At 43.0% G+C, this 27,239-nt stretch overlaps 1 protein-coding gene across 2 annotated transcripts in view; it reads left to right on the forward strand.

Annotated features, from left to right (window-relative positions):
- The window catches only part of ITFG2 (integrin alpha FG-GAP repeat containing 2), a 596,359-nt gene that overhangs the window by 366,580 nt on the left and 202,540 nt on the right, over positions 1-27,239 (forward strand). For both annotated transcript variants that reach the window (XM_069228155.1, XM_069228154.1), the window contains exons 9-10: positions 20,157-20,248; positions 22,812-22,929. In XM_069228155.1, coding sequence (XP_069084256.1) covers positions 20,157-20,248; positions 22,812-22,929 — 210 coding nt within the window. The remainder of the gene's footprint in view (positions 1-20,156; positions 20,249-22,811; positions 22,930-27,239) is intronic.

Consider the following 27,239-nt stretch of genomic DNA (forward strand, 5'->3'; position numbering starts at 1 on the left):
TTACACCACTCACATTGGGAGACAATGAATTATACACATGTAAATCAGACTATAGAAAATGTTACATAAGACAAAGGGGACAACAAGGTGTAGGATTCACATGTCATCCATATTAGTAGACGTTTTTTAAGAGTGCTTGTTCTTGGGAAGCAGAAACTCAGGATTTGGAACATAACACAGTGGTTGGGGTTGACTTTACTAATAACAAACACTTTTTAGCAAAACTAGGATAATCAAAGACTGGGGAAAAACATAACCTTATAACTTTTACCATGCAGTTTGCATGCAGCTCTTTGATGTCCGATCACAGCTCACTGTGCTAGATTACGATAGTAATTTATAAACTGCAGAGTAACAAAATGATCTCTGTGACAAAAGCAGTATCCTAATGAGCGCTGCACATAAAATACTGTTCTGTGATCTGCATAGTACACGTTCTTTGCAGCAGGCATATTAACTCTCTGCACTAACTGAGGTGACTCAAAACTACCACTAGACACAACTTCATCTCTCTCCAGCAGGTATCACCAGAGTTATCTGGACGGTTTAATTGTTGCCCGAAAACTGTTGGATGTACAAGGAACTCTGCAGAGCATTTAAAACTGCTGCACTATACAAAACCGACCCATCAGTAACAAAAGCGGCCCCCACCCTTCCAGTCTCCCGGGGAACGCCAAATGCCCGGTTCGTTGTCTATGCTTTTCACTTTAGGTAGGGCGTCTGGCGGGATACCTGTGGTTTCCGGAAGCGGGGAGGGAGTAGCTATTTGGTGCAGAGTGATGTCGGCAATGAGGTACCCAGAACTCAAGTCTCATTCGCCTGCTAGCCACGCCCTCCTCCTTGGTACTTTTAAACAAAGTATAACTGCTGTTTTTATCTCTTCGACTTTGACTACCGGAGCTTGAATAAAAGGCCCTGTTTCCTCTGATATCAGCGTTATGAGCTTCTCAGTTTTTACTGCTAAAACCTGACAGTCGTATTTTTTCACTAGATAAAGTTCGGCATGTCAAGCCTGGTGAGCGCTATAGGATGCGTATTTTGGTTGAAAGAGCATCGAAATCTGCATGTAATGTGCACTTTTCAGAGAGAAACTCGTAATAGCTAATAAGTGTGATTTCCGATTGAAAAAGATACCCAGGTTAGAGTTATGTATAGGGCGCGATAAATAGAGCACCCACACCGAGCCATTCCCAACCAGGGTCTGTGTTTCACCTGAATCCCGAGAAATAACGGCCCCCTTCTCCCAGTGCTAACTGGGTGGCAAATCTGCAAATTTAGATCCCTGACTTTGGATCTTTGGACACACCCCCCCCCCCACCTCCAAAAAAAAAACAACAACAAAAAAGAAAGAATACAACGCGCACGCACACACACACTCGTATCTCCAACCCCTAGTTGTTGGTGACTTTTTTTCGTGCTTCACTTTGAAATTATATTCTTGGAGGCGAGTGCCTTTGTTTTCCACTGAATCGCTGCTGCTCTGAGCATCAGTGTCCGCAGGTCTGGAATATTTGACAGAACCTTTTCGCTGCTCGGGGCTGGTTTTGCCCGGGCGCCTCGGAGCGGTGAGGACGGGACAGCAGCGGGGTCCGTCACTTCCGAGAGAGCGGTGCGGTGACAGGGAGGGCCCCACGTGGCGCCGTATGACAGCGGCTCGCCGCAGGGTGCTTGGCGCTATCTCCACGTGTACGTCAGACGCGTCCTGTGACTGGAATGAGAATGAAGGCGGGCCCGGGGAGCCGAGCTGTGCACCATACCTCGGTGCGATGCGGTAGCACGAGGGCTTCAAACGGTGGCATGTTTACAAATGCAAAGACTCGGCCTGAATGAAACAAAGGGCCCGCGCGGCTAAATGCCGATGGCAGAGAGCTGCCTACTGCTGTTCGGTGTGTGGGGGTCACGGACGCGAGGGTATAGCCCCAAAGCTATCGCTGCCATAGTTGGATGATTTACTCGGTCACAGGCCTCTGACTTAGCCCCAGCACCCCGCAATGAAGGTTTAATCAGACACATTTTTTATTGCATATTTTCTGTTGTGATTAAGGTTCGGACATGCATCGGTCGATGTACGTTTAGTATACAACTTGTATATTGGTTGCGTCACGTGGCATTACACATACCGCCTGCCTTTAACATGGCCGCCTGTTGTTCTTGTGATATCTAGCAGACTCCTGTGCTATTTGTGAGTCGGCCTAGGGCAGTGCTTTAAATGGGCCGGTACTGATTACCGGCACTTTTTTTATTTTGAGAGGGGGAGTACCTGCACTTCTCTTGAAAAACGTAATACTTTCAGTTGGAGACCACTTCTCAAAAACAAGCAGGTACTCTGGTACAGAGTACCCGCACTTCTGTTTTTCCATTTCAAGCACCGGCCTAGGGAGGAAGAGGGCAGGTTGGCCCACACAAGCGCTCTTTCGACCTTCCATATTACTCTTCACTCGGGAGAGAGTGGGTTTGTACTCAAGGTGTCTTCTCCCGTGTGTACCAGTCTGTCTCCCTGTTCGAAACTCGGTGTCTGTCTCCTCCATTTTGGGGTCTGTTTGTCTGAATGTCTACTACGTCTCACGCTTCGACTGTGTGTGTCTGTTTCTAGTGGTTTAAATGGAAATGTCAAAGGGTAGGTACTCACTCTTCTGAGTACCCGTTTGCTCTTAAGATGTCCCGGTACTCTCCCATTAAATGTATTGCAGCAGTGCTGAGAAGAGCAGGTACTCGGTACCGGACAATCCTGAAGTATCGAAAAATACTTTCTGCACAACTCAGCACCCCTGTGACGTTGTTCTCAAGTTATTTGTACCCAAAATATCAGTACCTAAAAGAATCAATTGCAAGCATCACTTCTCCATGTATTCTCCATATAAGGCATCCCAGCGTGAACCTCCTCAATGACTAATGGCCTCCTTCAATGCTATGATGAGGGAAACAGCTTCAGGCCTAGCCTAGCCTAGAAAAAACAGTTGTTAACCAATGGAATAATGCACAGCAGCATATATAAAGACACTCTTCCTTCCCTGGCAGCTGATATCACACACAGTGTTTCTATGCTCCATGGCAGTGATCCCTATGCCATGAGACATGCAATCCAGTCACCTCTTCCCCTTGACGTAACAATCAACAGGTCTTCACACTATGTCCTTTACTGACCGGTATATAGTTTCCCATTTTTTTCTGTTTGTTTTTTTATTTTCATTTTAGAACATTACAATGCCAAATGTGTCTTACATTAATTAAAAACACAGCAGTATCTCAGTTTGTACAGTCATCAAGTCTCTGAAACATCTGGTGTATTTGGCTTGTAGTTATATTGAGCGTGGGGTTATTCCAGCTTCATATTGAGTATTCCCTAACCCGGAGACATGGAGAGAAAACAACCTTTCCTATAGCAGCTAAACAGTAAGGGGGCACGCAGGCGGCAGAGTACAGCTTTGGAGCTGTGACTGCTAGGTGCTTGTGTTAGCCAGACCCCATGGGCACGGCAGTGGTACGTTTAGCCCTGTGCATGCGCCCCTCACAAGGGGTCAGATGTAAGTGTGAGCCGAGGGCGGGTGGTGTTCCTTGATGTATGATGCTAGGAGTGAACATTGGGGGAGAAGGCTAATCGGCCATGTCGTTTTAAGAAAGTTATCACTGTCTCCACTGAATGCTACAGCGGAAATGCATCACCCTTCACTATGGCGTTAAAATAGAGGAGTATATCATCTCGAAGGGTTGCTTCACGATGCCTTTGGCCTCTTCCTTTTGAAAGGCTTCTCTTACTGCTTTGTTCTTTTTGTGGTGTGCTAAAAGAGACCCAGAGCACAGACTCCCAGCTCTCGGGGTCGGGACAGCCAGTGATGGTAGTAAGCGTGGCAGCGGCTGTGTGCCAGTAGTTCGATGTAGGGGCACAGCTCCTACCATGTGTTGCAGAACCGAAGCAGGGGAGGCAGATCGCGCTCAGGCCGGAGAACATTGTATTAATTCTGTCTGGGACGAGGTAGGCCCTGTGGAGCACAATGAGCTGAATATATGGTGTTGTGTGAGACTGTATAGAGATCTGGAAGTGCCCTGTCCCATTCCTTGTCATGTAGCGCCCTGCCTATCCCAGGCTTTGAGGGGTTCCTACAGCTGGAGCTGTTGGGACCCTCTGCCTGGAAGGATCCGTTGTCTGAAGTTAAGGAGCTGGATGAAGGGGATGAGAAAGGAGAGCACCCCATCTTGCAGTTGCACCCTGTTCACCTCGGGTGCGCCCCGGTTCACTGTTACTATGGTCTTTCTGAATTTTTTTGCCAGGATCCGACCTTTATTGCATCACCACCTCAAGATCGTTTTTAGAATATGAGGTATGGAGTACTCTTTTTACACCCTGGATATTGCTTTAGCTTTAATGAGTAAAAATGATGTGCAGTTGAAGGTCCCATTTTGTGTCTACTGTGGTGCCATCTTGAGACTCCTCCCTGTGATTTATATATTTCCTTCACAGGGTCTTATCCGAGCTGGATGAGAGGCAGCAGACCAGTGTGTGTGTTCCGTGTCTCTGTTCTGTCGTGTTATGTTACATGCTATTTCTAAAGCACACTGTCGCTTCTTGCCGCTAACAGCCCTCACGGTGTAAGATCGGAAAACAAGGGAGTAATGTCTGTGAAAGATAGTGCATCCTACTTTCCACGCACCGCCGGTGGAGTATAAACATACAGTCCACCGTGCTTGAGGAACGATAGAGTTAATGGGCCGCATTCAATTAGGCCAGGTAACTCAAGCGTCGAGTGCCGCATTAATCAGCCCGCAGTAGCCTGGCTCATAATTAAACTGAAAACAATGAGAGATAAACAGGCACCTTTTCACTTCACTAAAGCTATTTTCTCACATTCCAGGAAGCCAGAGCTGCCTTTCATTCAGACCTCATTATCTTTTTTATGCAAATGTGATTGTTTTTGCCTAAGAAAACGGCATATCCCTATTAATATCATTACTGCCTTGCCCGTGTGTGAAATTACTAATATGTAAGTGATTTGACACGTATTTTGAAATGTAACGGAATTAAAACAAAATTGCTAAATATTACAGTAGTTCTTTCTTGGTGAAACCCATTTCCCCTGCAAAAAGATCAAAGCTGCCAAAAATATGCGGCAGTGGAGGATCAACGTATGCAGAGAGGTGTCTTAAGTGAGGCAGCAAAAAAGGCGAATTAGGCTGCATAACCCAACGCATTCTATCGCAACGTCTCTCTGTTTTGTATTTTTTTAAAATGAATCTTGTTTATTGGCCGTTCGCATTATAACCTCATAATTAGTGCAAGGGTCACCCCTTTCAACATCGCAGTTAGACCTGGACTATCTCTGGTTCACACCTTTCTTGTCGGTCTCCAGAAGCCCCTTCCAGCCTTCGAAGGGCATGCTGGCCCTTTCGGTGCCGGGCATCAGTTTTGATAAATGTTCCCAGAATGAGTCTGAACTTCCCATCCAGCATCACCTTGAGCTTAGACAGATCCCAAAGGAAAGTTGGATGTTCAGCTACGAGTAGGTTGATTTTATTTTAGTGCGTTGGCCTTCTTGTATCCTGGTTTGGATGGACCTACTAAGGAAATATCAGAATTTATTTGTTTCTAAAAGTCTGGTCTCTCATTTTGGAGGCTGCACAAGTGACTGCTTCCCACTGTGAAGCAGATGCAAGGTCACCTTGAGAGGGTTATTGCTTCCATAGTACTGCTTCTAGTCCCACTTTTGGCAGTCAGGGTACTTTATGAACCTCTAGCAAAGTCAACATCTCTAGTCTCAACACCGCGCTCTATATGGATTGCTGAGTCAAGGTCATGACAGTCTCTGAATCATGGTAGGAAGGATGGTATGCCGAGTGCCCTCACTTTGGCAGCTCTGACTGCATTATATAGCTGCTCCATTGCCTACTGTAGCACTATTGGATAAGCCTTAAATCTGTTTTGATGCTACAAAGCCTTGTGATTGCACCCTTAAGTCTATGGCCTCTGAACTTGTTGTCCTTGTTCTTCAACTGCGTCCTCACTAGTTTCAACATCCTTTCAGATCTTCCAGACACCCTTCAACACGGGATACCTCTTTGTAGATACTCATTGTGGTCTCTTTTAACTAGTTTAGCATGTCCCTAAGTAGGGATCCTCCATGAGTCAAAGCAGTGGAACAGAAAACCTCCACTGCCCTGTTTGTTCTCAACTGCGGGTGGAAGCAAGTCTAGCTGTGAAGAATTCATTCTCAGCTTATGTTCCTGATTGCCTTATCTTTGGAGGGCATGCTCCTCAAATGAGTTCCCACCAGGTTTCTGGAATTCCACCAGGGCTGTTGGGCTCAGTCACAGTAAACAACTACACACCAGACTTGAGACCAAGATCCAACTGGTGTCAGTGGCATGGATGCATCTGACGAACTCTACCTTCTTCAAAAGTATAGTCACTGGGTGGGGGCTTCAGCAGTGGTCTTGTTTAAGCAATGCTGAAGAACCAGTTAGGCTTGCAATTTTGGGATAAGGAAATTCATTGCTGGCATTGTCTCAGATGATGTAGCTGAACGAAATACAACCAGGTGTTCATCAGGCTCCACCCACTCTCCCATTTTGGCATTTTAATTAGTAGTATTTGTGTCTAAGCAAAAATGGCACCTAATTACTACCAGTCAGCCTCTGAGAAGCAAACAATTAATCTTGACTTGGCCCCAGTGTTTCTGAATTCACTCTTGATATTATGCACCAAATGGTGGATTATGAGGCAGGTGTGGTAACTCCATAATTTTGAGGAAGATGACGCTGCCGCAGAATCGCAGTATTCCAATGACCTTGCCCAAGATGGGCCAAATGGGTCAATATTTCCTTTTTCCTAAGTGGGTTGTTTTCGAACAGAGCACTCACATACTAAGGTCGTCATTATGAGTTTGGCGGTCCTGCCCCGCCACGCCGACGATAGTGGTCAGACCGCCGACAGCGTGGTGGGGCAGAACCACCAAATTATGACGGAAGCGGTGAACTGGCTGCATCACAGTTTGACCACCTTCGACCCGGCGGTCCACCTAACACCACCGCGGTATTATGAGTATCCTTTCCGCCAGGGATTCCGTGGTGGCAGCCCCTCCACAAAATCCCTGGCGGAAAGGATACTGGTGACAGGAATACTAATTCCTGTCTCCACAACAGGACTCCTCGACCCCTCCCCTCCATGTAGGAGAGGCCCCCGACCCCATCAGAAGAACCCCCCCAAGCAGCGAAGCCCCCCCATGTCCCCGTTCTGACCCCCCCAAACCCCGTGATCCCGGTACTTACCCCCCCACCCAGATGCATGCAGACACCAGCCCCTGACCCGCTCACGCACCCACCCGCCCCAGATCCACGCATGCACACACCAGACTTACATGCACGAATCCACGCTCACTCATTCACACACAGGCCATGACCCCCCACATACACGCACACATACTCCCCCCACCTCTCGCATCCACACAAGCACACAGACACTTGCACACAAACACACACAATACCCCTCCACCCCCTCAATTCACCCCCCCATTCATGCACAGAACACTCAACAATACCCCCCCACCCCTCCCCTCGGACGATCACCTTACCTGGTGGTTGGGGAGATCGTCCGGGAGGGAACGGGGTCCATGGCGCTTGCTCCGCTGCCAGCGCCCCGCCAACACAACACCACCACGCAATGTTGTAATACGGGGAGGTGGTGGCGGCTAGCTCCACTAGACTGCTGACCGGCCAGTATGGCTGCTGGCGGCTTCCCCGCCAAATAGTGGCGGAGAGCAGCCAGCAGTCATAATATGGCAGTCTTCAAACCGCCAACACTGGCGGTCATATGTCGGCGGTGACTTTGGAGGTCTACGGAATAGACCACCGAAGTCATAAAGAGGGCCAAAGTCCCAAGACCCTAGAATTCTCTACAAGAATTAATCATACTCTCCCCACCTGGCTAGATTTTCCCAAAAATCCTTCAGGACTGTATTCGCTATGAGGTGTTTTTTTCTTACTCTTTACTATTCTTGCTTATTTTCCTAAGTACACTTCCTTGACGCTGTTAGTAATTCAGTCTCATGTGGTCTGGCTGGACTTGCGCTCATTAATACAAATGATTTCTTGGCCAACCATGGTCAAGGAGGAGCCAATTAAAGGGGAATTTCAGGGTTGGAATGTTTAGTCTGCAAACTAAGGCATTGTTATTGTCACTAACCAAAGAAAGCTACAATTTATCGTCCCAATCTGTAGAGAACGTGCTGTCTTGCCTAGCTGCTAGAATTCACTTCAGGTTCTGTTGTGTGATACATGATCATTAGAGTCAACCCATCTGCCTTGCTCCGAAACTCGGCCTACCTGGTGACACCCGCTTTCCTGGGGGCGCTGGCAGGTAGGAAATGCAAAACTCACAAAGAATGCATGTTTAAACAAACCTTGCCTGAACACGAGTCAAGGTTCTGGAAAAGCTTTCCTTTACACCACAGATGTGCTTCTTTGTTGGTGTAGTTGGAGAAAAGACACTGCTTTGCTTTCTTCCTAGCACCCTAGATTTTATCCCTTCTCTCCATGCCTCGCCTCACAGTGGTGCCTCGTTTGACCCCTAATGTCCCCCTACGTACCCATATTGTCCTCAGTTCTTATTTGAAATGTACCTTCATCTCTCTCTTTCCTTACGTTGACTACCTATCTCCAGCACTCCATTGCCTTTCGGTGATAGGGTTGCACTTTCGACATATCTACAATAAAATAATTATCTGTGAAAGGACATCAGTTGTTTCATAATTGGTCCCAGGCTCGTGCTTTTCTTGAGGTTACATGCTGAGCTAGAGTGTGCTATGAGATCATAACGTTGCAGGTGGTGAGCATCGAGGCTTCTCTCCTCTTGTGTGTCAAGAACACGATTATCATGCGTCAAGCCAATTTGGCCCTCTCCCTGGGCCAGCCTCGCCAGTTTCCCTAGGTCCACGTGTGACTAGCTGTTCCAGCGCAGGCTTTTCCTTTGCCTTGTAATCATGTGTAGAACATGTAAAATCGGGACCACGTGATCCAGAATGCAATGGAAAAACTGAACTGAAGCAGTTAGCCTCGACGTGGAAAACCTGAAACCTACGCTAGACCCAACACTGTGTGCTTGTGAGAATCTTTGAAGTACATTAGCAGAGATATTGCTTTGCCTGGCATTCTTTCTTAGTCAGCCGTATACTTTGAGCTATTATATTTGCATTTTGTTAAACCCCCTCGGCGTTCTCGTTGCTGATAGAAAAGCTATGATCATCACCTATGACCCGCATGCTTATCTCCATCAGTGCCTCAGTGCTTTTGAAATATTCTAACTGGACACCAGGTGTCGCTGCTGCAGCTGTTAGTTGGCCTCTTCCGAGCTGCCCCACTTACCCTGGCTTGGTGCTTACCTCTAAGATGGAAGTCCTAGTCATTAAGTAACCAGCAGCAAAGGATCGAGATTATACTTGAAAATAATGGTGCAGCCCTGTAGTCAGGGCTAAGTTTTTTTTTACTGCTGTGCAGCCCCGACCACCTCTGGCAAAGAGATACACGTGCGCTGTTTGTGGAAGCAGTCTGCAGCCCACCTCTTGGTGGTACTTTGGTGACCACCTCGCCTTATTCTAACCCGGAACCAGCCCTGATTGGCCCGATGTTTCCGTCCCGATGTTTCCGTCCCGATGTTTCCGTCCCTTTCTCGATAGCCTCGAGCTTTTAGAGTTGCACCAAACGTCACAGGAGCTTGGTGAGGGCTATTGTATTTGTTTGTTGGCTCACCTCCCTTTGCCAGTATTACAAAGTGTTCTTCCCAGTAGTAGCAGCTCTTGTTGTTGAATATGAGAACTGTGGAGACATCAGTAAATATGAAAGACTCTTCCACCCTAGCACACTTCAGCTCTCGCGTCTTTGTGGCTGCGTTGCCGGAGGGCATGCTGATGGCGCGGAGGGCGGCATAGACGGAGTTAATGTTGCATCGCAGGCATGTGCTTTGTGTGGGAGTTGACTCGCAGTCTCATGGGCCGAGTTAGAGTTGGCAGAGGGCAAGAACTCTTGCGAGGTTCTCACAGAACCTGGAGTACGCTTTTATCCATGTCTTAGAAGTTCCCAGCATTCTTTAGTGAATGTGAAATCCAGGTTCACAGCGTGGAAGGCGCAAACGCATTAGATATTTCCAGCCCTTTCTTGTGTTCACTCATAAGCTGTAGAGTTATTTTGGAGGTCACGTTACACGGCAAATTCATTAAACACCGTAGCACACATACAAAAACGTGTGTATTAACCACACCCACACCACTGTGATACACACCTCCCTGAAAATACAGACTCCTGTCTCAGTGCTTTAAATGGGCCGCCTGTCTGCAATAAGATCAGGAAGACGAGCGTAAACTTTCCGGAACTCCGACAGCGCGGAGAGACCACGCCAACTGGAAAACAGCGCTAAACAGGTACCTCCATTTAGCCAGCTGACAACTACTCATGGCAATTCAAGGTGATCCCTTACGAGACGAAACCAAATAAGTGTATTTAAAGTAACACACCAGTGGCCTCATTACAAGTCACGGGGTAAACCTTGGGACAAAAAATACCGAGAGGAATGTGTGTTTCCTCGCAGTGTTGCGGTGGATTCTGGGCCCACTTCAATTGTGATGGAGATTGGCGTGCAGTAATACATTGTGCTTAAAACACATCCCGTGGAAGTAAACGTCCTGTTTGCCACGTGTGGGGCTGAACTTTCAATTCTAGCAGATCGTCTGCCGCCTCCCCATTGTTAAAGCTGCCATTTCACCGGCCAGCAGCAGACCCTTTGTGACCTTTTCCCGATGACATTCATACATTACTTGAATATTAGAAGGGGAGCAAAGATGTCCTGCTGTGGAGCCTGCGTTGGTACATTGTTCTCAGAGCGAGGGCACCGCCACAGACGCCACAAAAGGCACGCTACGGACATTTTATGATATTTAAAATGTAAATGTAGATATCTTTTAACCTGTGAGCCTTAAAGCGATTGGACAATCAGTAAGCGAGTTCACCGTGAGAATTGCCTCTATGAATAGTATTTTCTCCTGATGTCTTGCCGTAGGCTTATTTGCATTACAATAGGACTCCGGAGCAAGTGTGTTCCAAAGGGCTTCAGTTTCTGAGCAGAGCCACCTGCTCTTGCAAGTCAAAATGGTAATTTAGTAGCAATAAATTTGAATGCGCTTGAATAGCACGATTTATCTGTTAACTATTACGACTGTGACAGCCTAGAAGGACGTCGGTTCTCCAACATGCCAGTGGTAGTGGCAGTGACATCATATGCCCTTTGACTTGTGACAACATCATAGTTAGTGACATCCCATATCATCACCCCTGGAAGCATTACAGCAAGTGATGTTATGTGGCTTGTGATCCTGATGATATCATAGGGGATAGTAAAATAACAAAAAATGATCGAGGAAATATAATTCTGTTTTAGTTATTACACATATTTCAACAGGGCTGCAATCATATCAGGGACGAAGCCATCTCATAACCTGGGCCAGCCATCATTTGCCAGATGGCTGTCCTGTGCTGCATAGTTACAGCTCACAGCGTCCAATTTTCACTCACATGCCCTGTCTCATGCACACACACATACACTGTCTCATGCACACACACATACACTGTCTCATGCACACACACATACACTGTCTCATGCACACACACACACATACACTGTCTCGTGCACACACACACACATACACTGTCTCGTGCACACACACATACACTGTCTCGTGCACACACACATACACTGTCTCGTGCACACACACATACACTGTCTCGTGCACACACACATACACTGTCTCGTGCACACACATACACTGTCTCGTGCACACACACACATACACTGTCTCGTGCACACACACACATACACTGTCTCGTGCACACACACACATACACTGTCTCGTGCACACACACATGCCCTCTCTCATGCACACACACATACACTGTCTCGTGCACACACACATGCCCTCTCTCATGCACACACACATACACTGTCTCGAACATTCACAGACCAGCAGGGAATCGGAAAATGTCACAACATTTTGAAATGTTTACCTGCTAAGACTCCCTATTTCTTTTTATGTCAATCCTTTTATTACATTTTCAAGTATAAATACATACAACGGCCATAATCATTATTACAATATATATGCAATACAAAACTATAAGTGTACAAAAGGATATAGTAATAATCATAAATGGACATATAAAAAAAGAGAAAGGAAATAACTCACTAAGAGGTAATTTCCACATACATACAGTAATAATCCAAAGTAAAAACATAATAACATATTACAATAATTTTCAATGATAGTTAAAACAAATATTTTAAAGAAGAAAAATATTGCCAAAATAATACTTTAAAACATAAATATGCTTTACATTTCTAAACAAGCATTTGCAATGCAATGTGTTTCGCGTTTGCTTAGAGCTATTAGCGTTGTAAATTCCTAACTGGGCTTTTTTTGCCACATAAATTGAAAATGAAAAGTAAAACATTTGACATAAGCAAGCCAATTGAAAGCGCCCCGGCTGCCATAAACGTGAGCGCGAAGGAGAGACACAAAAAGGAAAGGAAGTTTGCACGCAGTCAGACCTATCGGTAGACGTGCAATTATCCACATAACAGTGTTGGTGGCCAAGGCGGTAACAAAACTGCCCCAAGGAGGGACAAACCTAAAGCAGTTACAAATGATGACATAGGATTTTTGAAAGTCAAGCCAAAAAGAACACGTGATAGTGATGGACGTGTGGCGGGCGTGGTTAAAAGCCCACAGATAGATTACAACAGGCCAGAGCGCTTGCACGCTCGACCTAAAAAGGGCCCCATATATAGGTAAAATGGTGTAAACTGATATTCAATTTATAAACCATTGTTTCAAAATGTGTTACATCAAACAGATATTTCAGCCAAGAGTGAAGTCAGAACAGTATCTGATTTCCAGAAACGTAATATATTAATTTTGACTAAATTAAGAGCTGCAGAAAGCCATTTAAATGTCTGTGTAGAGATGGAAGTCAAGACTGTTATGTCATGTAATAGTGAAACTTGAGGGATAAGGGAAAAGCAAACTAGTGAATATTTCCTTAGATGACTTTAAATGTGTGACCAAAAAAAAAGGGATTTTTGGACATTCCCATAGTATGCGGACTAGGTCACAATCATGCTCTTAACATCATCAGCACTTAGAGCCTGGACTTACTTTAGCTGTGTGAAGTTTAGCTGAAGACCAGTGCCATTGATGTAATATTTTAAAGGAACTGACTGAGGCGTGAGTCTCTAAGACCTTTATTAAAATTTTCCAATAGTGTGACCCATTCTTTGAAAAATGTGTAGTCAATTGGGTGGGCCACCAGGATCTCAAATTATTGGATGGGTCAGTAGAAAAGAAATGTTCAATTAATATAGAGTACATAACTGAAATGGTAGCTTTAAAATTCTTCCAGGTGGGGATGAATTGTGCGATTGGTGAGTAAAGGAATATTTTGTGGGATTCGATCAGAATAGAAGTAATAGCAAAAGTTGATTGAGTATAATTATTGACTTGTGACTTTAGGTGATTAAACTCCTCTTGTAAATTTTCAAAAGATTTAAAGAATTTTGTTGCATGTCGGGAATTGTATTTATTTGATGTTTTATTCAAGAATACCTAGTAAGTTAACTTAATATCAGCATTATTTCATATTAGAGCCTGAGAGTGTAATCTTACACGGGATTTTGTAATATTATGTGCTTTCTGCCAGGCTATCTGAAAATAATAAATAATGGGGTTGGAGAACTTTGTAAAATGAGGACTTTTAGTATGTTGGATATTGGTTTTAAGTAAGGACTATAAGGGCTTACTTGAGGACTATTTGAGTTCAATTCACAGTGGAAAATTCCAATATATTAAAAGCATTTAGACAGAATGAGCTAACTGTTGCGCTGTCCAGTAGTCTTCTAGATGTGGAAGATATAGACCACCTCTCAATGAAGAGGTGTGTAACTTTGAACCACTTAGACAATGTCTGTTATCACCCCAAATAAAACAAAATATCGTAGAGGACATTGTCTTAAAAATATTTTGGTTGCAGGCAAAGAAATCATGCCAAAGCTATAATTACATTTAGGAATTGTGTTCATTATTAAAATGTGTATTCTACCCTAGAGTGACAAGTTTGAGAGAGACCAGCATTGAAAAACTCTTTTAACTTGATCAATGATAAGATTTTAGTTGTCCATCATCATGTTGTTTTAGGCCAGGGTTACGAAATGTCCTAAGATATTTAAGTTTAGAGCAAATCCATTTAAAATGAAGGTTACCGATAGAGGCAACAGTAGTAGCATTAGTTTGTGGTAGAGCTTCACATTTAGACCAGTTAATTTTATAACTTGAGAAGGATGAGAAATTATTCAGGAGAGAAATCAAAACATTAGCTGAAGATTCTGGATGTGAATCAAAATGATATAATCTGCATAGTAAAAGGCTTTAATGTCACCGGCAGAGGATGCAATTCCTTTTATGTTTGTATTTTGTCTTATATCAATGGCTAATGGTTCCAGAGCAGTAAGAAATAATAATGGAGACAATGAACATCCCTTCCCTGTGCCACAATAAATATTAAATTATGGAGAAAATTAAAATGATTACATGTAATTTGAGGCAGTAGGTGAATGATGCATGCCTATCTACAAGTGGGTGAGTAGTTACATTCGAGTCCCCTCCTAATAATATCCAAGTAGGTTTAAAAGAAGATAGTTTACTAAGTTGAGACATATAATTAGTTTTAGAATCAGTAGGGGAATAAATTGATCCAATAATCAAAAAAGTGTTATGTATACAAATTTTGGCAAAATGTATCTTCCTTCTGATTCCTATCAGATTTGCATGATCTTATATGGTAGAGTTTTACTAAAAAGAATAGCAACACCACATGTAGGTGTAGGAGTTGGATCTATAGATGACTTATTCAAAGTGATACATGCATGTATAACATCTAACTCAATCTCTCTTCAATTTATTGCTTTCTAAGGCAGTAAGATGAGTTTCTTGTAATAATGCAATATCAGGCTTACTTTAAGATAAATAAGAACATTTTTTCTCTTAATAAAATATGTAAGTCCATGAACAGTCAAAGATAGTCTTTAGTGGTTGTGTATGAGAAGATTGCATAATGTACGTAGAAAATAAATTCTAGTGATATACTATAATCTGATTAGAGAAGGAGGGAAATGGAAGAGAAAAAACAGAAAGATAATAGCCAATCAGATAGATTAATAAATGATTTAGATAATAACTAATAAAAAAAAATGTCCAACACAAAGTGATAAGACAATAATGTACACTTTACAAAACAACTTTAAACTGAATCACACTTCCTGGATTGAGGGGGAAGTGAGGGTAACAGTCCCAAGAAATAGAATGATTAATAATTCTAGGAATTCCAAGCCACACCAAAAAGAATATTTATAAAGGAAAAACATTTAGAGATATATATAAATAAAATGGGCATTGTTAAACATTGAATAAAGCAATAAAAGCTAGTCTTTTTTTTAAAAAAAGGAAACATTTTGTAAATAGACATAATCAGGATTTCAAAGTTGATCTAGATTTATCTCTAGGTTGCAAGTTCTTCCATGCTTTTAATTTACCGCTATGAGACCAATTTCTTTGAACAGTTTCCCATCTTTCTTGATTATATGAGTCTGAGGTAGAAGTAGTTGCCGGATCCCATGGAAGTGGAGGTGAAGAAAATGTATGTCCCATTTCTGAATCCTTCTCATCCAAATTGTTCCAAAAAGATTTTAAGTCATGAGGGTCTAAATATTCTTTGGTTTTTCCTTGAAAAGTTGCAATCATAATCACTGGTTCCAAAAAACCTTTTTTTTAATGTCTCTCTTTTTCAGTCTAGGGTAGAGTGCTAGGAATTATTTCCATTTGAGGTTTCAGTGTGCTGAGAAATCTGCCCTAATAATAATTTGTGATTTATCATTTGTATAAAGTCCATGTTTCCTAGCTTCAATAATTATTTGCTGGGCATGTTGATGTCTTAAATAACAGGCTAAGATATGGCGAGGTTGTGTAGTGCAGTTTGAGGTTTTTGAGTGAATCCAATGGGCACGTTGGAATTTGAGTTGAGGTGTAAAGTTGATGTTAATTAGAGTAGGGATTAGATTAGTCAAGAATTGTAGGATATCATCTTTTTCTAATTGTTCGAGGAGGACTATAATTCTAATGTTATCTTGTCTACTATGATCTTCTAAATCGATCAGTGTTTGTTGTAAATACCAAATGTCTTGACCAGTATCAGGGATTAGGCCCATTTGAGATTCAACATCTGTTAACTGACCTTCCATCATTTGCATATAAGATTTGTGTTGGTTTACTTACCCTCTTTAACCTTGTACTTCTATGATGTTTCCAGACACTGCTGTATTCATGGATGGGATAGAATTCTTAATGTTGAGTAACTCTTTGAGTAAGGTATCCATTGCTGATGTAGGGATATCTGGAGAACCTGCCACTGTGTTCAAAGGAGTGTTATCAGTAGAATTTGACTTTAAAGCCTCAATATATGATAGCTGCCTTATATGTCTAAATTTGGACATGTAAATAGCAGTGGGAGAGGAAGCAAGTAAACCTTATAAGTATTTGCCTGATGATTGACACAATTTAAATGAATGAGATTTTAATTTTAGAAAGTTAATAAAACTACACCTCAGTCTGTTAATGATATTGATGAAATGTTCAGGAAAGCCTCTTTTTTAATAGATCAATGTTGATAGAGTCATAAATATAAAAATAGGACATCACATTTTGTCAAAAAGTTGTTGCTTGGAAGAGATATTCAATTTGTCCCATATAAAATGCACACAGTAATATAATAACATTAGTTTGTAGAGTTTGCCTTGAATGAGATTCTGGGCTGTATTTAATTTTTCCTCCTTTATTCAGAATGATTTCTGTATTTTAGTTTGTTAAAAGATCTACATAAAATTCAGTCTAATATGAACAACAGTCTTTAGGTCAAATGGCCGCATTAAGATATTATAGGTAACAAATAAGTCCACAATGTTGTCCTCTTCACCATGGTAAGATGAATAACTATTATATTTCAGGGCCTATTAATCAATTCAAATAAGATCATTTGAGGAGACATTGCAATTATGGCCAATAGCAATAAAAATAGTCTGAAAGTTTAGTGAAGAAGATTGAATGTATGGAACTCATAACTGGTGAGAGAAAAATCAAGTGTGCTGCTCATTAGAGTTACCACAATGGGTTGCTATCATCTAAGACAAGGAACTTCGGTTTCTTCTAGTGGTTTGGGTTCATCGTGTTCATAACAGTCGAGGGAGAAAAATCAGTATTTTAAATTATCACTTTTCAGTGTGAGGCAAGGTAAGCGCGAGTGATGCAGCCGATAAAATCCTGTCTTAAACTTCGATGTTTTCAGTAAATGTTCGCTAGCCTTCTCTGCAGTGTTCTGCCTCCTCTTCTTCTTAATTCCCCAAATCTCCCATGCCACTAACTCTGGCTGTGGTTTTAAAGCGCATGAAAGCAAAAACGATCAAACAACCAGTTTGTTTGCATGGTGATGCCAAATTCGTTAAAAGATCCCATTTATAAAAGCATCATGGGGCATTTAGAGGAGAGACTCTTTCTGTGTAGTTCCAGAACGGAGCCTCCATTTTGTGCAGCTTGAGGCATCGCTTTTTTCCTGTGTTCCGAAAACCTAGTGAAGGAGGCTGTCTTGTCCAAAGTTTTAACTTTAAAAATTACCCTGGTGGTTCTGATGGTAGTATCCGTCAATGACAGGGGCTGAGTGGTAATGTAGATGATGGACCGTGGCCTTACCCCCATCCTCGGAGCTCTAACAGAGAGCCACTATTGTCTAGCTTTCTGGTAAAACTCCCTATTTCAGCACTGCCTGTTTCATGAAGCTGTTTTTGTTCCTAATTGATTTCTGTTCCTTTGACACATTGTGTCCAGTGTCTTTCCAAATCTCTACCCTGCAGTAAAGCTACTCAAAACAATGGTTCTCCTGGAATCCATTCATTCGGACTTTGTAGATAAGCAAAGAAAAATATTTTAAGTATACAATTAATGTAGTAAAGCCACTTATACACTCTAGCCGTAGGGTGTTTTTAATTATACTAGAAAAATATAACAACTGCACACATAGTATAGTAAAATAATCAGAATTATTAACGAGTGTGAACTGTGTCCCAAGGTGAAAAAACACATATAAGTGAACAGGTGACAATTTTATTTGCAAGCAGCAACTTTCAATATGTGTATATAATTGCACACATATGCAAATGAAAATGGCAAATTCTTTTAAGCTAGCAATAATCAATGTGCTTTGTATCAACAGTGTTTTACACTCTTTAGAAATGTTGAGTTTTCTACAGGACAATGCGATAACAGGAACACCTGATACAAGGGTAGTCACAAAGTCGTTATTGGATGAAGGAACCAGGATGTGTAAGAGTTTCAGTGACACCCTAATTTTGATAGATAAAATGTACTTACTCGGTTGTGCTTGGAACCGAGTGGTGTCACTGTGGGTAATTGCTGCGCACTTCAACTCCGCGGGCCAGTTAGTAGGTGACAGATGTCTTCGGAGAGGATTCATTGCTGAAGATAGTGATGGTGCACTGTTTTACCACTTCTCATCTTTGGACTGATTTAGGCAGTGGCAGCCTGGACTCTGCACCAGCTTTGCATGGGATATAGTAATTCTTAAGAGGACATCTGTCCCCTATAAACCGATTAATGGAGTCAAAGCGCACTTCAGTTGCCCACAGGGGCACCACTTGGTTGCAAGCACATACCCCAATATCCCCTGGCTCTGTGTCCATGGCTTTTCCAAAGGATGAGGGTACATTCACAGAGCTCTCTATAGGTATCTATTGGGCTACTTTTACAACTGTTTCTGAGCCCCCACACTGGACCAAATACCAGTGATAGTGATGAGGTGTCACGCAGTGCTTCTGTACGCCTTAGTCCTCGAGAGGGGTTCATTGTGTGTAAATCTTCCAGCTCCTGACCTGTTGTGCCACAGTTCAAGGGGAGCATCATGTCCTGATATATAATGTAAACAGGTACTGCGTTTGTGATACTGTCAGTAACTGATACCACTGAAACCAATATGGAAACATTTGTATTTGCTTTTCAGCTACATTGAAATGTCCCAGTTTCGCTAAGGTACTATTGCCACATTTCTGCTAATTAGGATGAAGACAAGAGGCTTCAAGGACATGAATTAGGATTGCGCTGCATGGCCTTGAGTCCTGGTTGTTCAAGGGAGCAGTAGAACATATTTTGCTCTGCGGTGCATGACTCTTCGAAGGGTCAGCAGGCTATGTAGTTCTCGGGGAGGGAAACCAGTGTAGACACAGTCTCCTTATAACCGCAATCATCATGAACTAGCCGAATGATGTACATCACACCCTATATTGATATCACAACGTAGATACAAAACACTGTATGTGATAAACTGATTGTTAATGTGTATGAACCTTTTATAAAACAATAAATAGTTCAATAAAAAATAACCTCGAGTGCTGGCTCTGCAGTGAAAGAGATGAAAAGATTCATCAAGCTCAAACTAAATGGTGGTCAAAGCAAAGGGGACGAATGACTTAAGCCTATTCCTAGTTCGGGTTCAGTGTAAAAATGGACGCTCAGTTTGAACTCCTCATAAACAAGCAAGTTGCTGTCCTCGCAAAGAAACCTTAGGGAAAGTAGGTGGGTGTTGAGTGCACCGACAGGATTGTACCTTTGTATGAACATGAGAGAACCATGATTTCTGTTTGCTTTTGTACTATGCTGCAATACTTTCTTCATAAGAGGAAAATGCACGATGGCTTGATTGCTTTGCATTGTTTTGCATTTTTCACAATTGCATTTATGTAATATTTCCTGCCCCCGATGAGGCGCAAAAAAGCTTTTTGTTGGAAGGGTGGCAAGGTGCCCTGTACGCACTGAACCATGAGTGCAAGCTCAGTGGGATTAAAATGGGCTTTGCTTGTCTGCTCCAGCTGAATAAAAAACATATCACTGCGGAGTAATGTGTGCCTTGCGACATGAGTTAAATGCGTGGTGCCCTGTTCTAATAATGTACGCCTCTGACTGCATGTTACACGCCTGGATCTACAGCACTGGTAACTGACTCGTTTATTTCAGGAACCCTGAAACTCATGGAGGGCACAGACAAACTTTTGTGGTCCGTGCAAGTGGATCACCAGCTGTTCGCTTTGGAGAAGTTGGATGTCACTGTAAGTGCTCAACTGTTTGATGATTCTCTTTTAAATGTATTTATTTAAAGTATCACCTCTGTCTGCACGTAGGGAGGAAGAGTGATGTCACACACTCAGTCACACACAAGCACAGACCTTGCCCACTGCACAATCAAAAGCTAATGCAAGTCAGCCGAGTTCCTCTGTTGGTCATGGAATACAGTATTCTTAATAACGTAAAGTCAGGGGTTATTTTATTTACATTTTAACCATCGCTACTAAGTCGTCACCTATGGTGTGGGACACCTTCACCTTCTTTTCATATGACCTAAATATTTTGGGGGTCATACCCAGTAGATTTCCTGAGTCCGATGTCGTTTTGGAGAAAAGGAAAATTGGCAGGTGTCTCCTACTTCTCTTCTCTGCATCTGTGCAGAAGTGTTCAGAATCGGCTACATTTGTCAGAGAATCTCATACTTTGCAGGTTATACACCAGAGTCTCACCCTGAACCCCATAATTAGCAAACACTCGCATTTTGGTATTTTATAATGAATGAGAATTTATTTTATTAGACACTGTTCTTATAAAAATCAGGTAAATAAGAATTATCATAATAACAAACATCTCATTAATTAAAAATGGTATGCTTTTGCAAGTTAAATGCACTCATAATATTGTTTTTCTTGGTAGTAAAAACCCATAACTATATTACATTTATCTGGTTTACATCTTCGTGTATTTGTTCACAGTCTTCTGGACCTTTCCCATCCATATATGCGGATCTACGGTTTTCAGTGTCTGTCACAAGTTTGGGTCCGTCTGTTACCCCCTCCCCCCAGTAGCTAGGGTCAGATATACCCATCCATGCACTACTGCCTGTCGAGCAAGTGGCGCCTCTCACACTTGGGTCCTGCTTGTGTGCAAACGGAAACTACTGCGTTTTTATTTCTTTAATACGCCCGCACTAATCTTTTACAAGGTCTGTGCAGACTTTAAGCGACTGCACTGCAAAGAACGGATAATCCTTCCCCGGCTACTGCACCGTTGCATGCGGAAAATACACACAGTTTAGCACCTGTAAGCTCCGTCATGCTGCATAGAAGAGAATCTGGAAAAAAACTCACCTTAGCAGAGCCACGCCTCTGAAGCCAGCACGTTTATATTCCTTGAATGAAGCATGCAAACCCTTTCAGTGCACTAACGAGGACTATACTAACATTCATCATGGCGCATGACCATGCAGAGTTTTCGAAAATATAGGAAAAGTATGCTAAATATGACACACCTTGATCCTTTTAAGTGACAGCCCTTTGCACGTTGGGAATTTTCAACACCTCCTTTCATTGTCGACTACTAAGGTACATGTGCCAGGGTGCAGTAGGCTAAAGGCAGGCCTGGCTGAAGCTATTACACAAATCTCATGTCTCACAAGGATGGTGTCATACCCATACAGTAGTCAGTTATGGAGTAGATTGTGGTGCTAGCTACTACAGTGTGGAGTTTGTAGAGTAGGATAATTTTTTAAGGTGATGGATGTGAAATAATCCTGCTTCAATGCGAGTTAATATGTGCGTTTAGACTCAAAGCGTATTGGTGGATGAAGTGTAGGGAACAGGTGCATTGAAGAAGGTGGTGGTCGGTGTCGGGGGTAGTGGAGCATCTGACAAAAATTCGAAGGAGGACCTTGGTCTTCGCACCATTTGTCTTATTTTCACATCTTCTTCTAATTGTTAGCTCAGCAGAAAGCTGTCTGAAGAGATTCTGGTGGCTGGTGAGTGTGAACAGAGTTCATAGCATTGGGGATGTAGTCCATGAGAGCGAGATAAAGCGTGTTAAAAATATTCTAATTTTAACTGAATTACATGTGGATAGGGCATGTGTCACTATTGCTGGGGGTCATTTGCTGAGATTTTTCTGTAGCTGGGAGCTGTCACGAAGTGGATGAAATCCCAATAGGGTTGGACCTGCAGTCTTGCTGAGGGCGCCAGAGGAAACTGGGGAGAATATAAGCACCATAGAGATAAATTAGGTAGGCTCGGATGGGGAAAGAGAGGCTCAATAGTGGAATTGCTATTCAAAATAAGTAGAAAATAAGTAGTTGAGTCCAGCAAAAGGGAGGAAATGTGGGGCTTGTGAAAGAGTCCGAAGGAAGCGACTAAAGTAAGAGAGGTGAGAGTGGAAACAGGGTCAGTAAACCAGCGGAACACTGCACCCTATAGTGATTTGAAATGTAATAAATGGGACAACAGTGAATTTGCTAAAATAAATTGTCAAGTTAGGCAAACCATGGTTAAGGAAAAAATAATTAAGTCCTTTTCTACCCCAGTTTGTGGAACTGGTCCTTCATTAAACTAATTTGTGTAAGGATTACATAGATCCTTGGGACGGAACATTAAGCTCTTTGTTTTCTTTGCTTCGGTTATTTGTAATATTGTAATCAAAGTTTGTGCTTACCTGCTTTTCCTTCTCCTCACTAAGAGTCAACACTGGACCTGGATTTTGACCAGATTTTATCACTGTCCTTTATTTTGCTAGCAAATCTGCATTTTGATGGACAAAGCTTGTATGTGGTTCTAAGGGATGATTTTCTGCTTCTCTTAGGGTAATGGTCATGAAGAGGTAGTGGCTTGTGCATGGGATGGCCAAACATACATCATTGACCACAACCGCACCGTAGTCCGATTCCAAGTGGATGAAAACGTTAGTGCTTTCTGTGCAGGTGAGTGATATTTTTGTGTATGCTTTGGTCCCAATTCACATATTTTGCATATATGTGCATGTGTCATTAACATTGAGCATGGTTCTAGAAATATGCCCATGCCTGAAAGTTACAATTTTTCACAAAAAAAACGTACGAGTAAGTCCAGTGATAGAATGTCTGAGATTCAGCTGCATGATATCAGGAATAAAATAATGATGAGTTTCCAAGGAACCTCTTTCCTAGATAAAAAATGTATCAGTCCAGTGCTAAAAAAAAAGTAGCAGTTTGTTGGCATCCTTGCATTTCGAAGGTAACTCTTTAACGGTTTGTACAAGTTGCTGGTACGATAACTTATGCATGCCTTGCAATTCTAGAAAGGGCTATATGCACCAGTCCATAAGGATGGTTTGAGGGACTGGACAATGTGGTTCTTTTCCCCCTCAAAGCCAGGATCAGTTTTCAGGCCCTGGAAGAAGCCATGCTGCTCTGGCCCTCCCACGTAAGAAGAGTAAGCTGAATTACTTAGCGTGGAGAGGAACTGATCCTTGAATAGGTGGATAGATGCAAGGCCTATCAGACTGAAGCCTGCGTTGATTAAGGAACTATGCAGCTCTGGATCCTTGTACATTTTTCCTGCACATCGGCCAGACCCAACCCAGGAACATATGCATCATCACAAGGGTCAAGGACATCCATAGAACTATCTAGGACTATGAACGTGTTGAGCGTTAGCCTATAACATAGCTGACATCAGAGACGTTTTAAGGCATGGGCAGCGTGGGCTCTGGCCCAGGGCCCATGCCTTTCAGGGGGCCCCTTAATAGAGCCAGCTCTACACTGCAGAGAGTCTTGCCCTGATGACGTTGAATAATTCTTAAACAGATTTTTTAAAATACAGTTTTCCTTTAATTTATTTTCATTTGGGTGATGCGTGAGAACCTATTACAGATATTCTGCAGAGAAATGTTGTGTTTGTTTCATGTAATATCCATAAAAAAAGTTTCTTTTAGATAAAAATAGACCCTCACATATGATAAATGGGAGGGTTTCACCGAGATTATTTGCAGTAAAATTAGTGAGCTGCTGCTGTGTTCCAATATTGAAGACACACGTCGCTATCCCTGAATATTACATGTAAACACATATAGAATTTGGGCCAGTGTGTCTGAGCGCTGTCAGTGACCTGGCCAAAGATGACAGCAAAGAACTTAAATTGCGCCATAAGTTCAAAGCTGTTCCGATCAGGGCCCCAAAATATGTTTGGCCCGGGGCCCCCAAAATCCTTAAAATGTCCCTGGTTGACACTGCAGGGGTTTTTATCTGCCTCTTTCCAACTTGAGCGTAGGCTTTCCTCTTTACTCTATGCTATTGACTAATGTCCCACTGGCTGTTATCTGTCACCATAAATGCAGCCCATTTGAATACATTTTCTATCCTTTCCTTACGTATCCAGAACTATTTTCGTATGAAAGTTGTCCTCTGAACCTAACCCTAACCGTCCAGCTTCTCGGTGGGAAGTGGTGGTGGGCCAGTGAGTCCAGTTGCTGCTCTTCTGTCTTTGTCAGTGCCTCGATCGCAATCATCCAGTTTAGAGAGGTGTGTCCTTGACGTTTGGCAAACTACAGCTCATACATTGTTTGCTAGCCGAACTTCAGCGCTTGTAGTCTGACTGCATTACACTTTGATGTGAAACCAGATAAACCCATTACTGCTCTCTTCTGAACTGTGGTCCTGATTTTGGGAACAATTCGACTTGCACCTTGGAAACACATATTTTAACTTGGGTAATTGCTGTAAATCTGTTTGCGTTAAGTAATTCTCTTTCGCTCCCCAATAGAAGCATTACTTTCTTACTGCTTTTCAAGGAAAAAAAAGCCGACAACTTGACTTTATCATTGACTTTAACCTCGACCCCCACACCCTTCCCCCTCATTCCGCTTTCCCCAAATCCTCTGAGAGCCAGGACGCCATTCGGGGTAACAGTGCATTTTACAAGATTTATACATTCATTCTTTCATTCACATTAAGGTATGCATTTCAGTTTATGTTATTGCTTATTTTGAAATCTGCTCATGTGCTGAAAGCTAATAAAATATTATTTGGAAAAGATATTGGTCCAACTGGACTTTGACTTTGAATGTATTTTCTTACGTGATACAGCATGTGAGTTTCAAACCTTAGCGCACTTCTTGAAATAAGGCTTGGCTGCTAATCCTTGCTGCTAGGGAGGCCAGTGTAAAAAGGGACTTGCTTGATTTTCCTACTGCAGTGCCTAGTAATCAATGACTGTCAAATATGGACATGCATCGAACCCCCCCCCCCCCCCCAATTTCTCATTACACCAGTTCCCATTTTGAAACCATCTTTTGTAGTGGGATTTGCTTTTACCCACTCAGTGAAACTTAACAAGGAATATAAATATATCTTTCTAATGCTAGCATGCCTCTGGCTCATGCCCTAAATGTCTTGGTTCAGTGCATTTGCAATGGTTGACTCCCATACTCTGTGAGCTGCCTGCCTGTGGTAATTGTGACCCATTGAGTAGCTGAGATCTGTGTGCTACCAACCCCCCAAAACCACCAAACATTCCTGCAGAATCAGGGTAACACTATTTCATAGTAGACATTACATTCCATCACTTAGAAATTGAGTCAAAAGGTATGCAAGGGGCTTGTAAGCTGGGTAAGGCGAGCGGTCCCTTCCTTTTAGTATGGCAGTGAGGTGCCCTGTTCAAAGATCATCCCTCTTCCTTGTTGGGGTTGCTCTCTAGGCAGTATTTAAAAGGTGCTAATAACATCTTGTTAGGTGAACCAGCTTATGGTTGAAAGTACCTGGCTGCAAAATCATTTTGATTCCTTACCTGACAGGATACTTGTCATCTGGCCCCAGAAGCCCGTCCATTCTACCAACTAAGCTATGTCCCATTTCATGGGAACATAAACCACCAAAGTCTCCAGACTATGTATATGAAGGGAAGAATAAGCTTATGATTATTTTGGATGACGAGGTAGCTCAACAAAAGCTGCCGTTATCCAGGACCTCATTGGTATCCCTGGTAAGAGCAAACTGTTCCGTGTACTAGAAAGTGTAGCTGGAGTATTTGAATGTGAAGCTAGAGGCCTTAGGATAAACCCACCTTTCATTAGCAAGGGCCGCCTCTATTCTTTCACTGATGGGGTTCTCCAGCTTTACAAAAGGAGCATGATGATGATAGCTAGTTATAGTTAGGACTTAGTTTCTATAGAAAAAGCGTTTATTGACTTGCCTATATCTTTGGCCCTGCGTGACGAATCTTCACAAAATTTTCCAAAACAATTCAACAGTCACGTCAGCTGCTGTCTGAAAGGTTTTGGGGTGATCCGCCAAGTGGGGACTGAGAAAAAGGGGGGGTCAAAAAAGGTGCATTTACAATGTTAATTCCCATAGAAATTTTGAACAGATTTACAGCCCAAACCAGTGGACGGAATTACACTAAATTTGGCAGAAAGGTAGCTCTTTGTCCAGAAAGCGCCCTTTTTTGTTATTTGATGTAAATCCATTCAGTAGTTTTTGAAATATTAAAGAAAAAACAAATTTGTATACATAGGTACGCAAAGGCTCCGCGAACCCTCCCGATCTCGTGCTGCGACCTGATTAGCTGCCAACACTCTACAAGAAGGGGTTCGCAGCCATGTTGGGACTCTTGCTTCAGCTGAGTCCCAGAAGAACATGATGAAAAAAGCACAAAAGGGGCCAGGGTAGAATCACCTTGACCCCTTAGCACTGGTGCCCCAGAGGGACCCTCAATGGCTTAAACAGTGTTGTTTTTAAAAACAAAACTTTGGTGCAGATCCAAGGATCTGCCAAAAAAAAAAAAAAGTGCGGGCTCCCACGCTTGTTTTGTAAACAGCCCCTGGGGGCGACATGTCCCAGGGGCAATAAATAACATTTTTAATGGGAAATCCCCCCCAAGACACCCCCCTCCGCCCCCTCACAGCCCAGGGAGCACCACCTCCCTGGTGCTTAAAGTAAACACAATGCCAGGAGCACCCGGCCCCTCGCAGCCTCGGGGACTGCCACCTCCCCGGGGCATTAAGTAAACAGAATGCAGGGGGCTGCCTGCCACCCCCTGCAACCACGGGGACCGCCACCTTCCTTGGGCATTATTAAAATAGAATGCAGCAGGGGCGCGCCCCCGCAGCCCTAGGGATCACTACCTTCCCGGGGCACTAATAAAATACAATGTGGGGGCAGCCGCCCGGCCCCCTGCAGCCCCGGGCACCACCACCTCCCAGGGGCTTTAAGTAAATGCAATGCAGAGAGGGAGTAGCGCCTGCATCCGCAGGATG

Source organism: Pleurodeles waltl, chromosome 4_1 (genome assembly GCF_031143425.1).
Source record: "Pleurodeles waltl isolate 20211129_DDA chromosome 4_1, aPleWal1.hap1.20221129, whole genome shotgun sequence".
Classification (NCBI taxonomy): Eukaryota; Metazoa; Chordata; class Amphibia; order Caudata; family Salamandridae; genus Pleurodeles; species Pleurodeles waltl.